General features: G+C 46.3%; 2 protein-coding genes across 4 annotated transcripts; both read left to right on the top strand.

Moving 5' to 3' along the window:
- Positions 1-56: 56 nt before the first annotated feature.
- On the top strand, positions 57-7397 carry COIL (coilin; the record flags this gene model as incomplete). Of its 3 annotated transcripts, none has more annotated exons than XM_082293927.1 (8): positions 57-307; positions 1120-2284; positions 2605-2691; positions 3242-3289; positions 3940-4015; positions 4729-4817; positions 5317-5436; positions 6088-7397. In XM_082293927.1, the coding sequence occupies 7 exons, from the start codon at positions 57-59 to the stop codon at positions 5404-5406; spliced, it is 1806 nt and encodes a 601-aa protein (XP_082150053.1). In that variant the 3' UTR covers positions 5407-5436; positions 6088-7397. The 3 variants fall into 3 exon arrangements, with proteins under 3 accessions (XP_082150053.1, XP_082150052.1, XP_082150051.1); XM_082293926.1 differs by having other exon boundaries at positions 6025-7397; XM_082293925.1 differs by having other exon boundaries at positions 5317-7396.
- Positions 7398-9110: 1713 nt separating this feature from the next.
- On the top strand, positions 9111-17814 carry TRIM25 (tripartite motif containing 25). The gene is made up of 9 exons (XM_082293854.1): positions 9111-9727; positions 10767-10862; positions 11293-11526; positions 12014-12170; positions 12795-12872; positions 13255-13320; positions 13983-14009; positions 14342-14431; positions 15098-17814. Exons 1-9 carry the CDS (start codon positions 9116-9118, stop codon positions 15628-15630), a joined length of 1893 nt encoding a protein of 630 aa, XP_082149980.1. The 5' UTR covers positions 9111-9115; the 3' UTR covers positions 15631-17814.
- The last annotated feature ends 307 nt before the right edge of the window (positions 17815-18121 follow it).

The following is an 18121-nucleotide window of genomic DNA, read 5'->3' as shown; positions in this document are numbered from 1 at the left end:
CCCGCCCTAAGGCACCGCCCCCCGCGCCCGCCTCCTCCGCCTCTTCCTCCTCCTCCATGATGGCGGCCGGCGCCGGCCCGGTGCGGCTGCGGCTGGTGTTCGATCACCCTCCGCCGGCCAGCCCGGGCTGCGCGCTGTGCTGGCTGCTGCTGGAGCCGGGCCAGGCGCGGCTCGTCACCGACCTGCTGAGCCTCATCCGCCACCGCTTCGGCTTCAGCCGCCGCGCCCGCCTCAGCCTCTTCCTCGAGGGGGCGCTGCTGCCGCCCGCGGAGAGCGCGCGCCTGGTGCGGGACAACGACTCGCTGCGGTACGGACCGGACCGGGAGAGCGGGATCGGGATAGGGACCGGGATAGGGACAGCGGGATCCGGACCGGGATCAGGGCAGCAGGACTGGGACAGAGAGATAGGACTGGAATCAGGACAGCGGGATCGGGGAGTCAGTCCCACACACGTAACTCATCAGTGTGTATGAGTACCTAAAGGGGGTGCCAAGAGGCCGGACCGGGTTCTCCCCGGTGGTGCCGAGCCATGGAACACGAGGAAACGGGCAGGAACTGATGCCCAGGAAGTTCCACCTGACCATGAGGAAGAGCTTCTTCCCTGTGCAGGGACCTCACGCTGGGAGAGATTGTCCAGAGAGGGTGTGGAGTCTTCCTCACTGGGGATATTCCAGAGCTGTCTGGACACAACCCTGTGCCCTGTGCTCTGGGATGACCCTGGCTGGGCAGGGAGCTAGCATCAGATGACCCACTGTGGTCCTTTCCAACCTGACCCATTCTAGGATTCTGTGAATCCCCTCGTGGGTTTGATGGGACAGGGCCTCCGTGGGGGACTGAGCTCTGCCTTCCCTGGGCGGTGGAGCGGGAGCCAGGTGTCCACGGGCACTGATTCCCAACACCTGAGACACCCCAGGATGTCCAGAAGGGCTGGAGGGAGCCAAGCGGTTGGAAATGTTCCCGGAGATGGGAGCCTGTGTCTGCAGGGGAGGGTTCCGGACTGTCTGGTGAAGAGCTGGAGCAGCTTCACTCTAGAGGAACTTGCCTGAGCTGTGAACATGTAGGGAAGAGTGTTCATTATGCTGAACAGTGGCTTTTGTTTGGTTTTTTTTTTGGTAACAGAGTAAAATTGGAAGAGATAATTGCAGATGATTATGAAGAGATAGATGATGGCTTTACAACAAAAGAAGACAAAAAAAGGCACAGACACAAGCAGGATGAGGAAGAATTCTCTAGGAATGAAGGCAAGCATAAAAGGAAAAAGAAAAAGCATAACCTTGAGTATTCCTCTTTTAGGGAAGAGACCTCTGTAGATACTTGGGACTCTCAAAAAAGGTACACGAAAAGAAAAAGAAAGGAAGAAGTTAGTGGAAGAAATAGACTTGCAGAAGGTAAGGAAGAGAGGTCTACTGTCCATTCTAAAAAGATGAAAAAGACGGAGAGGGAGAAGCAGTTGGCAACAAAAAAGAAGGACGAAAAGCAGACAAAGGTTGCTGCAGAAAAGATGGCTTTAGAACGGGCAAATGAGAGCTTTTCTGTAAATTCTGGTAAAAATAGCACAAAAAAGATCACAACACAGTCCAGGAAAAAGAGGGTGGGAGCTTCAGATTCCTCCAGCACATCGTCTGACAGTGACAGCAGTGAATTAAATGTAAAGGAAAATAAAGCTTCCCATAAACATGTAGTGGTGACACTTCCCAAAGACACATCTCAAGCTGCCTCAGGTTCTGATGTGAAAACTAATAAAGTGACTGTAAAGTCTAACATTGAAAAGACTAAGACTGCAATAAAAAAAAATGCTAAGAAACCTCAGTCCTCTAGTTCAGATTCTGACTCGAGTACAGAGGATGAGAAGGTGATACCAGCACAAGACAGCCCTGCAAAGGAAAAATCAGTGCCAAACCATGTGGTGGCTGTAAAAGCCAGCACCAAGGCTCCCAAAGCAAAGAGCTCCTCTTCAGACTCTGATAGTTCAGATTCAAACACACTTGTCATTAAAAAATCTGCAGCAGATGCTGGACTGGGTAATTCCATAGCGAGGAACTGCACTAAACAGTTGCCAGCCAGTATCCAAGGACCATTTGCCAGCCCAGGCCGTGGAAGGGGGCGTGGAACAGGAGAGGATAACTTCTGGAGAGGACCTAGGGGCCGTGGGTTTCGTGGGATGATGAGGGGCCAAGGCCATGGGAGAGGAGCAAACCCTGGCTTCTTCTATAACTACAGCAGTGAAGGCCAGAAACAGAGGCAGTTTAATGAAGCTGTGACAAACACTTCTGTCCTTGTCCAGGTAAGTGACTGACACAGGCAGAGGTCACCTTTCTCTGGCAGCTTGAACTGTACAAAGGACCTATAGGATGAGAGTAATTCATAAAAGCATAAATACATTAGTGGGATAAAGGTTGATCTTAACTTTTATTTACTGTAATTCCAGTTGTCAGCCTGAGGAAGTGTTTGTGAAACAACGATAAAGTGATTGTATCATATATCTAAAAACAAAGCATGTACCTTACTCTTCTCAGAGCTTCTTGCAATCCATACAGCATGAACACTGGCTTCTGTTTTCACTAATACAGTATTTAAATCAGTGGGTTACTCTTTGTTTCACAGAATCCCGTGGAGATTCCCAAGAGAGACTATAGTGTGTTACCTCTTCTAGCTGCTCCACCCCAAGTGGGAGAAAGAATTGCTTTTAAGGTAAAGAGTTCTGGAAATACTGAATGTTAGTAGGTTAAAATTGCTTCATTTGAGCCACTTTTAAGTTTCTGAGCTAATAGTTTCTCTAAAAAATTCACTTGTTGTAAAGCTTTGATTTTTACAAATGTTTGGAGCATATACAGAAGTTAAGTGCATTTCTTTAGACTTTCTGTATTATGTATAACACAAGAAATGCTGTCTCTGCTGTCATTTCAATGTGATTTTCCATGTGAATGTTATTGCAAATCTTACCATACAAATAATTACACTGCAGTGCAAAATAAAAGAGCAAATGAAAATGAAATCCCTGCAGTTGAGGAGACTGGGATCCATCTCCCATATCTCCTCACACAGCCTGACCTGAACGTAAATCCTTTGGAGCAGTGAGTCCTGGAAGTCTACCTGGGGTCATATGATTGGCATTGGATTTCAGGGGTAGGAGACTTGGCTCTTGCACTTTTCTCTTGCTGAAGAAACTGTGTCTGGATATAGGTGGAATCATCAAAGACTGGGGAAAGTTACAATTTCTTACTTGTATTTCTTTCAACAGCGCCTGGAACTAAGTGAAAATTACAGTCCTGAAGTTTCAGACTATAAGGTACTGGTTTTCTTTCCTCCCTTCCTTTACTCAAAGAACTATGATAGGTGAGGTATGGCTTCAATATTTTGAGGTTGTGCAATGTTTTTCTTTGCATCCAGTTGACTCCACAGGCTATTGCTGGTGTAGAAGTAAAAATCAAAAACCCTAGAAGCTGAAACTAATTGAAAATTTGAAAGGTGTAGCTGTTATTAAAAAAAAAACCGAAAAAACAACAAACCAAAAAACAAACCACCAACTGCAAGGATTATTAATGATCATTAATATTTTAAAGATGACAAAAAATGCAGACCTTCAAGTAGAAAAATGTAGTTGTATTTGAGTCTACTGCTATTTGAAGTCAAGGCAAGTTCTTAAAACTGGTGCAAGTAAAATTTTGTTGCTACTTCAAATAACTTGGTTTCTGGGTAAGTACTGATTTAAACTTCAAAGTTGGTGACAATGAGTAACTTTGGTTTATTGATGCCAGTGGTTACAGATTGCTGAGCATTAATTCTTGGCAGATTTTATACATGGAGACTGGAAAATTTGATAGCTAAATATACTTATTTCCTCTGGCAGCAATTAAATAGCACACTGGTTGTAAATATGGAATAGTTATCTGGTGCTGAAGTGTGTCTTACCTGATTCTTTCTTGTTGCTTTGTGAAGGAGGCGAAAATAATCAGTTGGAATGTTGAAAAAAAGCAGATTGAACTTGAGATACTTTCAACATCAGCAGGACAATGTATGTACCTGGGGACACCAAGGGCTTGTTGTCATGTGCTGTCACCTGGAAAACCAAAAGCCCAAGGGACACTTCATCTGTCAGGAGTATTCCCAACTTCCTTGGGTTCATTCTCAACACACCCCTCCCCTTCTCACTCCCTCCCCCAAAAGTCTATTTAAATTGAGAAGTTCTAATCCTTGCTAGTTGAACTGAAGGATCCTCATGGGTATTTGCAATATAAATATTTTCAGTCAGTTTGAGTGGTCAGTAACTCATCTTCACTGTGGTTTCATTTTTTTGAAAGAAATTCTTTTATGGAACTACAGAGGAAGTGTGGGGTCATAATGGTATGTCTTCAGTGGGTGTGGAAGTGAGTCCCTGCAATGACAAGGTGCAGTTCCTGAGACCTGAAATGATGAATGTTTCTGAAACTCTGTATTCTCCAGTTGCCATTTAAGCCAGAATTAGTGAATTGTCATAGGAGCATTTTTCTCAAATTTCAGCAACATATTGTTGACTTTCTCATGTGAGTAGTCAGATAATTACCTTAATTTTGGTGTGTAGTATTCAGTTTTACTTGAAGATCTTTTGTTACAATTATTAATCCAGACACCAAGCTCAAAAAAAACCCCCAAAATAAACCCCAAAACCAAAGTGGTTTTGATCAGATTTTGTGGTAAACATTTAAACTTTCTTTGGTTTGTAGCTAGTTGAGCTGTTTGGTTTTTCAGTTGCTAAGGAGCCAGGGAAATTCGACCTGGTGTACCAGTCTGCAGACGGAGTGGAGCTCATCGAGTACGCGGTGCCTCAGGACACCAAGGTACGTGAGGCCTGCTCTGAGCCCTGTCACCAGCTCTGCAGGGCTGACACCTGCCCTGCTTCCTGCCTCTATTCACCTCAGGGGCATTCCCTTTGTAATAGTGCATCCAATTTAAATAAATGGAAGCAAAAATAATTGTTCCTTTCTAGCAAGAGTGTGCATGTTTACATCATAATAATCAGTTCTTGCCTGTTACTCTAACTGGGGTCACAGCCACTCATCAAATTTCTTGTTTTGGCTAATAAACAACATCATGTCTCATAGAGATCCTTTCTTACCAGCTTTTCATTTCATTCCTGTTGTTCTTACCTGCACCTTTCCTTACCCAGGACAGCAGGCAGATTGAGGTTAATCAGTAGGATCAGTGAGTCACAGGAGGAGCTGAAATCTTGGTTCGCTAGTGCTGTTGTTCAGGTCTAGGCAAAAGCATAATGGCACACAAATTGCATCTGCTGGTATTGCTGGCACCTGTTAAGTGTTGCCTGTGGTTTGTTTTCAGATAACTGAAAGCTGGGATGCGCTAATAGAGCCAAGACTGATTGTGGAGCCTCCAGTTAATGGATCCGGCATTGAAAATGGAACCATATAGGATGTCAAAAAAATGTGAACAATTGTACAGGTTTGTTCTGTGAAATGCTGCCTTCTGGTTCTGAGGGTGGCAGGTGCACTGGTGGATATTACTGTCTTAAAAAGAAGTAGGCCAGAAGAAAACCACTTTTTTCCCTTAGGCTATGTTTTTATGTAATACATGAAAACTTTGTTTATTATAGGAAGTCTAATATAGATCTGTTGGGTTTGAATATTTATATCCTACTGTAGCAAGCCACAGAACTGGATTGGTTTGATTAAAAGATAAAACACAACCCTGTACTGCGAGTAACTAAATGTCTGGGTTTGGCTAGAGCTGTATAACTGCCAGGGGTCACTTTCATTTAAAAATTAATTATAAATATCATTGATGTGCACAACTCTTCCTCTGCTGCTGCCAAGCATCATACAAATGCTGTGACTTTGCACTTACTTAAAGCGTTCACCTGAAATGTCCAGAAAAGCCTGTGGATTTCAAGCTTCTGTAATTTTGAGGCAGATAAATAGTACTGGTAACTGCCAACTTAAAACCAGTGGAATATAACATGAACCCCTGGCACAATTGTGTCCCACTGTGTTAATCTGTGTAGCCTCTGAAAGCCTTTATTTTTTGTTTTAGACCAAACCCTCTTGCCCTGTAAGTGCTGAAGTTTCTGTGCTGCCTTTCTTCTTCCCTTTCCAGCAGCAGAATGGGTCATCAGGTCCTGTCAAGGCACTGCACTGACAGCTCTAACAATTATTAGCATTGAGGGGGCACCTTGTACCTCTGTAGCCTTGGCAAGTCTTACAGTTTTGGATCATCCCTGCCCTGAGTAGTTGACTCCTACAGAGAAGACATGGAAAAAAACAAACCCTAAATACAAACAAACACCTAAAAATTGTGCATTATGGTTTAGCTGTCATGTACTCTGACCTAGTGCATGAATACATTAAAATACTGTGCATTTTTCCATCAGCCATATTAAAATGTCTTGTTTGTGAAGGAATAATTTTTATTCAAGTAAAATTCATTTGTGTATTGTGGTTCTCTTCAGATGCCATTATTTCATGGTAGGATTTGTTTTTTAAGAGAAAAGTTCAGTTAGATTCATGTGTGGCTATTCTTGCAAACTGGATGAGAAGAAGATGTCAGACACCAGCACAGTCATGCTCAGACAGTGGGGATTAATGGAAAGACTGTTTTTCTAAGGGAAATTGTTACTTTTTAATTCTTAGGAAGTTGCAAAAGCTAAGTGCAAGTGTTTCATAGCACCTCTTGTTCCATTGCCTACTGTGCATTTTGGCCATGAATTAAATGGATGCAGAGTCACTGTGGCTGTGCCAAACAGCTGGTGCTGGAAAACAAATACATCCCTGAGAGACAATGTTTACAAAGTAAAATCTTGAATTTTATTTACCCATTGTTACCAAGTTTGAGTGAAGCTACTGCTTCACTGCCCAATTCAAATCAGACCAAGGGAAGGCAGCCTAGGGGAGCTGCTGAGAGCCCTCCCTGTCCCATCCACCTCCTGGGGGCTGCTCTGAGGAACCTGGGATGGGACAATGTGCATGTGAATCCCACAGGGAGGTGGTGAAACAAACCCTCACTGCTGTCTTTCTGTCCCTGGGGCATTCCTGTCTTGCCAGCCCCTTTGCTGGGGGCAGGAACACAAGGTACAATTTCTCTCACTGTGCTTCTAAAGCCCTGCTTGGGCTCTGTGGGGCACTTTGAATGTGCAGTGTCTGGGCAAAGGGTTAGATTTAGTTCAGAATCACAGGACGTTCTCAAGTATTTGCAAGCAAAAGAAAGTAATAACTTCAGTAGCTATTTAAATGCTAGCAGTAAATTTTTATGTTAAAATTTTATTGTCTCAGACAACAGGAGTGGTTGGGCTTCCTCAAAACCAGAATTTCAAGCCCTCTTTGACAATGGGGAACTTAAACTGCTCATCTGAGCTCAAAACATCCTGTGCTATGCTCCAGAAGCAAAAGCTACAATTGTGAGGATGTGTATTTACCCTTTTTATTTGGATACCTTTGTCTGTATCGGTTGATACCATGTGAGTGCTGCAGAAAATACAGTGAAGGTGCTGAGTCTTTGAAAGATGACAGAGGCTTAGTCCAGATAAGCCCAGGGTGCTTGTTCACTTATGGAAAAATAAAAAATGCAAACATTAAGATCTGCTCCTTGGTCCCATCTCTTGCACAGCACAGCTCTCTAAGAATGTTCCTTTGCAGTCACTGTCAGCCACCCCTTGTCAGGTGTTTGCATTTCCTGTGGCAGCAGTTACAAGGTCCTGATCAGCACATCCCACCCACGCTGTAAACCTGTGGCACCGTGCCCATCTCCTAGAAACTCCTCCACCCTCCAGGATATGACAGAGCTGATCCCTGAACTTTTGCTCCTCTCACAGTCCTGCAGCTCCAAATGCCTCCATTGGCCTTTCTGCACCTGTATCTGTTACTAAGCAGTGACTCAGAGCCCTGTGACACACAACCCCTCTGGAGCTTGTCCTGAAGGAGTGTTGCAAGGCTGATGTATGTACAAGTCCACGTTACCTGTGCAACATAGGCTTATAATGATTGTCCAGATTTAATTTAATCTTCCAAAAGAACTGGCTAGGAGCTGGTTTCAATTGTAACAGACCACCCACCATCACTTCTTTTGAGTGCTTTATACAATTCCTGAACATTCTTGGAAGTCCCTGAGGACTAATGCCAACAAGATTGCCTGCTAATACTTTTAAATGACATTAAAGGGAACCTCAGCAGTTCTCCACACAAGGTGTTCTTTGCCCACTGGACAAGAGTTGAGAGCACTTGGCTCCTTCTGCTGCAGCCCCTCAGGCTCTGTTTAAATTACTGGGAGGTCACAGACTTTGTGCCGGGCTGCTCCATTTCACCCCTGCTGCCAGCGTGGGTGGAAGTACAGAGGGCCCCGAGCAGACAAGGCAGAAGAGGGAGGAGGAAGAGACCACTGGAAGAATTTGGGGTCAGGTTAGTTAAGACAGGAGTACTTGCCGTGTTCCTATTCAGCATCAACGTTCCTGTTAGAAACAGTGATTATTGAACAGTTAGACTGAGAAAAAGAAATTTGAGGAAGCATCTTCTGTTGAGACGGTTTCCACATTCACAACGCAGTAACCTGTGTGCTTTAAAAACATTGCACTGCCATCAGCTGTTGTAAACAGATTATTTTTAAGGTCCTTTCCAACCCAAACCGTTCTATGAGTCCGTAGGATCTCCAGCAGCCGGGTTACCCATAGGTCGGAGCAGCTGGGCCGGTGCTCGGCGGGATTTGGGGTTCACACCATTGTGCCGGCAGCCGGCCGGGAGCGGGGCCGGCAGCGCGGGTGGGCACCGATCCCCAAATGCCCCGCTGCGGTTCAGAACCAACGCCGAGGTGTCCGGGCACCTCCGGGTGACGCTGCCCCGACCCCCGACTCGGAGCCCCCGGCCCGGCCCGCCCGCAGCTCCGCGCGTGGGGGTCGCGTCCCCCCCAGGGGTCCCGTCCGCGCCCCGGGGGTACCGTTCCGCGGGGCAGAGCCCCCAGCATCCCGGGGCTGCCCGGCCCCCGACATGGGCGGGCGCCTCAGGGTCCATCCCCCGGCTGCCGCCCCTCCCGTCGGGGCGGGGATGGGACACGTAGTTTTCCGGAAAGCCCCAGCCGTAGTTTCGTTTCTCCGAGCCCAGTTTTGGTTTTGGCTCTTGGGCCAGCTGCGAACGGGGCGATGGCAGCGCTGGAGTCGGAGTCGGGCCTGTCGGGGCTGGAAGAGGAGCTCACCTGCTCCATCTGCCTCTGCCTCTTCAGCACCCCCGTGACGGTGCCCTGCGGGCACAACTTCTGCGCCTCCTGCCTGGAGCTCACCTGGGCCGGGCTCTCGGGGGGCTTCAGCTGCCCGCAGTGCCGGGCCACCTTCGCGGGCCGCCCGCAGTTGCAGAAGAACACGGTGCTATGCCGCGTGGTGGAGCAGCTCCAGGGCCACGCCGGGGCCAAGGGCGAGGAAGAGGGGCAGGAGGAGGGGGAGGCAGCAGGGTGCTGGGCGGGGGAGCCCCCCGTGTCCTGCGACAGCTGCCGGGAGGCGCCGGCCGTGCAGACCTGCCTGACCTGCACCGCGTCCTTCTGCGCCGAGCACCTGCGGCCGCACCGCGACAGCCCCGCCTTCCGCGACCACCAGCTCTGCCCGCCCCTGCGCGACCTGCAGCAGCGCAAGTGCCCCCAGCACAACAGGCTCTTCGAGTTCTTCTGCAGCAAGCACGGCGTCTGCATCTGCTCCCTCTGCCTGCTCGGGCACAAGCTGTGCCCCACCAGCCCTTTGGAACAGGCAAAAGCCGCTGCCCAGGTGAGCAGCCGGGACTGGGCGGGGGTGGCCAGTGCCGCCCGGGGCTGGAACACCCTCCCAGGGTACTCCGGAGCGCTCCTTGGCCCCCTCGGTGCCTGGGGAGCCGCTATGGAGTGCGGGGGGGAGGCCGGAGCAAGACATCGACTGTAAATCTCATGTCTGGCCCTGGCAAGCTGTTATCTGCCCTCCATCATGTGCTCAGAGTCATTCACTGCGTTTTCCTCCTCTCTCCAAGATGTTGCTCACGGGCAGGGGTCTGGGAAGGAGCTGTCAGGGAGTTGATTGCCAGCTCCTGGGCTGGGCTGGGCTCACCGGTGAGGCCTCCCACACTCTGTGGCGTCACCCAGAACTCTGAGCTATTTCTGCTGCTCTGCTTCCTGCCAGGCTTGTCACAGCTTGGGGGGCTGATGTTCAGAAAGAGAATTATAAAGGTATCCTAGGGAGATCTCTAGTACGTAGATGAAAACCAGAAGGAGGTTCACAGAGTAGAAGGGAAGGAAACCTGACCTTTATATTTTTCAGCTGAAAATCAGTGTGGATGAGTAAAGCATGCTGAAAAAGTTTAGGTGGCCAAATTCTCATCTGTTCAGTGAGTTTGTACACAGCTTAGCTGCAGAACTTATCTCTGATTGAGCTTAGCAGAGTTTTGAACTACAGGAACAGGTAAATCACATCTGAATGAGAAAATTCTCAAAAGGAGAGGGGTGAACAGTAGCGTCAACTTCGTGCCCAAAGTCCAACCTGAGAGCTAATGTAACATTTATTCTTAGCATGAGAACTGCTGTGCTGATGAAAGCACCGGGTCCTTTATCAAGAGAGTGTGAACAGTGGCATCTTGCTCTTGGGAGAGGTGGGGTGGGTGTGGGAGGGTGTGGTGCCACAAGCCACACGTGTGCAGGACGGTACTTTTATACGCTCTAAGGTTCAAGAGAAGGTAGATTTTAAGCTGAGAGTACTAAGTGCTTACAAGGGTGTTTAAAACTGAGAGCAGACATGATAACTGCCTCTCTGAAATACTTTCTGGTCTCTCCTGTTACAGTCGGTGCTGAAGAAGAAACTCGTGGAGCTGCATAGTCAGAGTGAAAGAACTGCCCGGGCAATGTGCACAGTGAAAACAAACCAGAACCAATCTGCTGTAAGTGGGTAACTGTACAAAGTGCTCTCAGGTTGCCTGGCACCTGCTGACTACTGCGTTGTGTTGGTGATTGTACCCTCGTGACAACAGCTGTAGTACTGAGGCTGCATTGGCAGGAGAAGAGTTATTAGGCAGGAACAGAAAAGAGTTTTGGCAAGGCCAGGCAGCTCTGTGGGAGATGGGAGGAAACCAGGCACTGTGCAAGGTTTTATACCCTCATGTGAAGGTGACACGGAGAATGGGCTCTATTCCTTGTGAGTGAAGGAGTTTTCTTTCCAAACCACATAGAAATAGACAACTCTTCTCTTGCCTGGTTCAAGGAAGAGAACCCCATATGTTCCTCAGAGGGTTTCGTGCAGTAGCACTGAGAGTATTTTGGTCACAAACTGTTCTTTTAAAGCCAGTGCCTATCTGCTCTTTTCTGCTCCAGGAGACAGCTTCAAGAAAGACGGAATTGATCAGAAATGAGTTTACAGAAATTAAAGCTGTAATTGAAGAAAGAGAAAATGAGATCATGAAAGCAATTAAAGAGGAAGAAAAGAGAGTTTGGAATAAGTTTGATTATATTTATGGTGTTCTGGGAAATAAGAAGAATGAAATTCAGTCTCTCAAAGATCAGATTGAGATGGCACTGACTGAAAGTGATGACGTTCTGTTTTTGAAGGTAATATGTCATTTAAATGTGAATCCAGTTCTTCATTCTAGAATGCAAAATGACAAAAATCTGCTGTGGTCATCCTGCTCTCCAGAGACCTCTAGTCAAATGGTAATGCAGTGGTGTGCAAGAACCTTCTATCAAAAGATGTACTGATAAGTACACAAATATCAGTGAAAGAATCAGTGTCTGGTAACTCCCCCAGTTCAGCCACTGCCTCTGCCACAAGCAGAGGGGTCACTGGGCAAGAGTCACCTCCATGAGGTGTGGCAGCTCTGTGCTGTGACCTGGCTGGTAGAGTGTCCTCATTGGTTCAGGTACCAGTGGGAATTAAGGCGTCTTAGCTGCTACTGGAATTTTGCCATGAGCTGTGTCTGACTGTAGCCTTTGTTCCCTTGAATTTGAGATGAATGCACAAACTCCACCCCATTTAAAGTAACTTGGTGGTATTTTTCTCTGTGTGATACACAAGGTGGTCTTTCATTTGTCATTTCAGAGAGCAGCAGCACTGCAACGAACATCAACAAAAGAGGCTTTCGTTCCTGTAGTTGAAATGGACCAAAATGTGATGCATTCCACTTACCAGTCTGCCATTAACCTTAAAGAAATAGTGAAAATTTCAGTGATTCAGAGTAGGGAGAAAAAAGAAGAAGGTATTGTCTCACTGGGGAAATTGGCATTTTCTACTTTTGCTTTGAGCTGAAATGAGGGATCTTTCCTCTCCAAGCCAAATATAATTTTTGAAAAAAGTGCAACAAATACAGTTGTTTAATATAAATTGTGTCTTCCAATCTCTGCAGTGCTCCATTTCCACACAAAAACATTACAGTCTGGGCTAAATTAGGAGACAAAATGTGCCAGTGTCTCTTCACTGTTATCTATATTTGGATAAGCTGATGAGTATCATGATACTACACCCTTCTGACACATCTTAGCCTTTCTTCCTTTGAGTAATTTATGGTGGTACTATGTAGCAGGGTTGGATGTGGTTAGGATGTGGATTTGAGGAGAGATTTGGAAGGCTTTAGAGGGGCAGGACTCTGCTTACCCAGCTGTAAAGGTGCTGATTGTGTAAGTAAGTGTTGTGGAACAAAGCTCTACTTACCGGGTTAAGCCAAATTGTCTTTTGGACCGTGGAATGGGTATGCAGTTCCCATCTCTGCCAAATATCACTTCAGTTCTGTTCATATAACTGAAAGTGAGATGGAAAAATGTCCTCACTAATGCATGACTGTTCTTGGCCATACAAACCATAATGTAAATTATTACCATTTCAGTCAAACTTGTGAAAATTAAGGCCCCTCCAGTGGCTCATCCAAACAAAACCCCTGTTGGAAAAAAGCCTTATGGACCACGTAAGTACTACAGAACATCATCCTCTCCTAACTATGGCTTTACTATTAAATAAGAGTTGAAGCAGTTTCCCATGAGCTGTTTGCTGTGGTGGTAATGAAGTGATGACCTGCAGTGAGCACCTGGGAACAGGGAAGGGAGGGTGTTTTGGGGTATTTGGGGATGGATGCCTTGTGAGCTGGAAGGTGAACTGCACAGATAGAGGAGTGCATCAGCCTGTAGTGGTGTCAGTGTGGGCTGTAAAAGCAGAGCCTCCCCACCCTCTGGTTCTTGCAGGTTTTAAAATTTGTGCTATGCACCTTTTGGCTTGTTTGATGGATTTGTGTGTCTGGAGTTCTGCTTATGATCTGTTCATGTTCTGCTCTTTTTCTTCCTTCCTCACAGACTACACCCACCAAGAGAAAACCCTTCCCCAGGCTCAAACCACTTTGCAGGTGGAGACAGATACCAGTAAGTGGTGATTAAAGGAGCGTGACTCAAACACTTTGCTGCCTACATCCTGCCTCCAGTCTGGGGTTGGGGTGATAGTCGTTGTGGCAGGTTATACTGGGGCCTTCCAGTGCTGTTTTGTCCAGATACCAGAATTAATGGGCACTGTAGCCTCTTTGGAAGATCTTCCATGTTTTCTTTTTGAAGTAAATCCAAGTGTTAAGAAAAAACTTCTGTTACTTCCACAGAGTTCTTGACACGTGGTCTGAGTGCTGGGTGTGGAGCAGTGAGGGGGGTATGCTGGGGAAGTGGGACTGGAAAGGAGCTGTAGCTCCTGTTGCTGCACTAACAGCTCTGTTGTAAAAAGGAAAGGAATTGGTAGCGTTCCTCATGGGAACAGGAGTATTCCATGTGCCTGAACACACTGCTCCTGGAGGGGAGATCAACCTCCTTCCAGGCTTATGATGCTGTGAAATAGGAAGCAAATGGAAGGTTGTGCTTGATATGCAGCTTTCCAGTGTGAGGGTATTTGTACATGGCTTCAGCCTGCTGGACTGTCAGCTCTCTACTGCTGCAGTTTCAGAAGAGCCATGGTGATGGTGTTACAGCTGACATAGCCTTACCAGTGGCTTTTGCCTCCCAGTAGAACTCACAGTTTATTTTTTTCTTTTCCCCCCATCCAGAAGAGAAAAAGAAAGCTGCTAAAGTTGGTGAGTCCAAACTTTCATCATGCCTATTCTAGTTTTCATTGACTGCTCTTAAAATGATAAGATGGTCATGAGTGTTGGTGTATTGAGCAAAAGTTCTCTTGCTCTGAGAAGGCTCTTGCTGGCCACTGTGAGAGCAATCAAACACTGAGAGAAGTTGTCCAGAGAGTGGGATTTTCAAAACTTGACATGACAGTGAACAGCCTGAGCTAATATTGAAGTTAACCCTGCATGGAGCAGGAGGCTAAACCAGATGAGCTCCAGCCTGAGTGTGTCTGTAATGCGGTGAGGTCTCTTCCCAACTGGCCAAACTCTCTTTTCTTCTGTTGACACAGCACCGACCACCACACCAACCACCACAGCTGCTGCTTCTAAAGAGCTCATTAACAGCTTCCTGAAGAAACCCAGAGAGGAGCTCTTGCAGTGTAAGACACCCAACATTACACTCCTTAAAGATGAACTTTGCTCTTATTGCACTGGTATTATGTGTCCTCTGTAGTTACCTGAGAAAAATACTTCTGGGGGGTTTCGTTAGCTTAATAGGTTGTTACAAATCAAGGAAATTTCTGGAGAAAAAGGGGGCAGGAGTTTTCTAAGTGGTTCTTTTGCCAGATGAATCAAATTCATCTTTAGCATTCACGTATCTTTATGAAGATAAATGAAGTTTTTTAAGTAATTACTTTGGTTTCCCCAAAAATGACAGCATTAGAGTAGCCTAGAAATACCGTGTAATTCTTTTTAAATGAAATACAGGCTTTTATGTGAGCCCGTGATGGCTTGTTAAGGTGTTATACAACATGGCATACCTTTTGCTGCCAGATCAGCAATCACCTTCTTTTTCCAGGGTGTATTTGGGTGATAAAGGGATCCTGTGGGGCTGCAGGAAGGAAGAAAACTTGCCCTCCATTTGCCTGCTGTGTAACATAGAGCTGCAGTTGAACCCAGAAGCTTTTACTGTGGCCCTAAGAACTGGCTGCACTGAGGAGGGGAGCAGAGCTGGCAGATAAACATGGGAAAAAGTGCTGAGGTGGGACAGGATAAATAAAAGTGCTTTGTTCTTCAGTACCTTCAGGTGATTCATGTCATTGCAGATGCTGCCAACATCACACTGGATTACAACACAGCTCACAACACCGTGGTTCTGTCTGAGAACTACACCAAGATGTCCATCTCAGACACCTCCGCAGGTCACAGGTACCACCCTCAGCGCTTCACCGATTACCGCCAGGTGCTGGGCTTCCAGTGCTTCAAGAGAGGCATCCACTACTGGGAGGTGGAGCTGCAGCACAACAGCTTCTGCGGCATCGGCATCTGCTACGGCAGCATGGAGCGGCAGGGCCCCGAGAGCCGCCTGGGCAGGAACAGCAAGTCCTGGTGCATCGAGTGGCTCAACTCCAAAATATCATCCTGGCACGATGACACTGAAAAGTGCTTGCCCATCACAAAGGCTACCAAGATTGGGGTGCTACTCCACTGCGACGGGGGCTTTGTGATTTTCATGGCAGTGGGGGAGAAGCATAACTTGATCTATAAATTCAAAGCCCAGTTCACTGAAGCCTTGTACCCAGCCTTCTGGCTGTTTTCCAGTGATGCTGCTGTCTCTCTCTGTCAAATGAAAGCATAAGGTCTTGTATCTCAGTTTAGTTCACTTACAGCACAGATAATCTGTCTCAAAGATTGATTGTTTGATACAAAAATTATCATCTCTTTTAAGCAGTTTGGGAAACCTGCCAGTTCTTTGGTCTGAATTGCTAAAGCCCTTAGATAGTGATTTAGCAAAATGCTGGTGATAGTAAAAATGACAATGGTTTGCAAAGATCTTGATTGCCCTAAAATCAAAGTCATTATGCGAATCCTTGTTAAATGTCTTCAGTGGTGCCTGTGGCTTCTGTGGTTTGCTGTAAAGGAACAACAGAATTAATGTGTTCCATGGGTAACAATAACCCCTTTGAGAAAGAAACAGGAAGGACTCCTTGACAAATTCAGGCTTTGGGGGAGGTCTCACAGTTGCCTTTTTGCCCATGCACATACTGTTGTCCATACAGGTGTTCTCAGTGTATGACTCTACCAGATGCTATAGAAAGAGCTGGTGAAGTCCCTAAGTTCAGGTCTTACGGCTCTGAGTTATAAAAGCCAGTATCACAAAGCTCATCAGAATGGAACTGCAGAGACTTTTAGAATTGATGGGAAAGAAATGGTGTTAGAATTACTAGGAAACAAATTACATCAGCCCAGACACTGGGAATACACCAGAGAGTTGTCAGGAAGACATCCTGCAGAGCAGTGGTGTGCATCCTGTGATGAAGATTGTGGGATGTAGCATTCTGTCATTGTCTGATCTAGAACATGCTTCACATCTTCACACTGAAGGCTCTTCAGTATTGGGGGTTTTTTTTGTGCTGAAGAGTTCAGGGGGTGCATTCTTGGTCTCAGGATCTCCTGTCATAAAGCTTTTCCTCTTTGTGAGGTGGGATATTCTCTGCTGGTCTATCTTTAGCTTAAAGCAGAGTCTCCTTCATAAAGCTTTTCCTCTATGAGGTGAAGTATTCTCTGCTGGTGTATCTTTTGTTGTTCAGGTGGTAGAAACTGGATTTCTTGCATGTTTTTGAGACTCCAATTTGAGGAGTCTCAAGACAGAGTGCAGGTACCTGGAAAATACTGGTTCCTCTGTGCATGAAGCCTGTGGACAGTCAGGGTGAGTCTTTTGACACAGGGAATTAGCACAAAGGAGAATATAGATCCATTCCCCATGGGATGGATTTTTAATTCTCCTGGTGTTCTTAGGGTCGTTGTCTGTCTTCGTAAGTTCTCACCAGGTACAGAGGAATCTGTACTTCTTACTTACAACTTTAAAACAATCTGTAGGCAATCAAGGTATTTGGATCTCATAGTTATTGAGCCTGTATCTTGTTGGTGCCTCTGGACTTACTGTGTAAGCTCTTATTTCTTGTAGGCGATGGGAAGCTCACACAAGAACCTTCCTGGACTTGGATTTGTAAAACTCCCCTTACAGGACTTAGTGAAATAGAACACAAAGCCACTGCTGGCATTTTTGCAGGGAATTGTTAGAAGGCTTAAAAGAACCTCTGTGACTACATGAGCCAAAGTGCTTTGGAGAGAGGCTTTCAGGAATTCAGGCTTGGTGTCTCTATTTTTACTTGGTTTGTAAACCCTTAGTACTTTGTCAAGGATAGCACAAGTCTGATTTCTTCCAATTTTTTGGTCAGAATAGGATGTGGAATTGATGGTGGATCTAAAAGTGTCATGGCTGTCTTTGGAGCAGTTCTACTCTCTCAAGGGTCTCCACTTTCCAAAGCACAGTCAGCACTAAAACTCCCAACCCGAGCAGAACACTTCAAAAGGTGCAGAAGGAGGATGTGTCCTGCTGGGAGCCAACAATGAATGACAAACTGGGTTTTCTGCTGTTCCAGTTTTTCAGCAGTGAAAGATAAGGGCAGTTCTCTCTGAGAAATCCTTTTGCTGCTTGGCTGTGCCACAGGGCTGCAGATCCACTCAGCGGGGTGCTGAAGGAGTACTCTGTCCCCTTGGTTGTGGGCAAAAACGTGCTCCAGCAGTCTGTGCAGTGGAGAAAGTCCCCATCCTCTGTTCCTTGCTTCTTGACTTTAAAGAGGTGTCAGTACTGTCCTCTGATCTATGGGCTTTTGTGGCCATAGTCTGGAGTGACACCCAAACAAAGTAAAGAGCAGCTTTTATTCTGCCTTGTTGGACAAAGTGGCATTCTTGACATGGAACTCTGGTGTAGGACCAACCGTGTGGAACACATGAGGTGCCCTGGACTACCAGGCAGTGAAACAAGCCTTCTGCTGGGCTCCTGATCCTCTGTTTTGCTTTCTTTTGTGCTATGAATGACTAGAAATCATATAATGAAGTTCTGTTAATTTGGAATTCACAGAATCACAGAGTACTGAGTGATTGAGTGAGTTGGAAGGGACTCACAAGGATCAACTGAGTCCAGCTCTTAAGCAAATGGCCCGTGTGGGGATTGAAATAGTGACCTTGGCATTACTAGGACCAATCTCTGGGCTTCTGAAAAATTTTGTTTTGTTTAGCTTCAGGTACCTTGAATATATTGAAACATTAGTGTGATATAACAT

This window comes from Coloeus monedula (genome assembly GCF_965178545.1).
Source record: "Coloeus monedula genome assembly, chromosome: 19".
NCBI classification, from domain to species: domain Eukaryota; kingdom Metazoa; phylum Chordata; class Aves; order Passeriformes; family Corvidae; genus Coloeus; species Coloeus monedula.
This window is presented reverse-complemented; position numbering and strand designations above follow the sequence as displayed.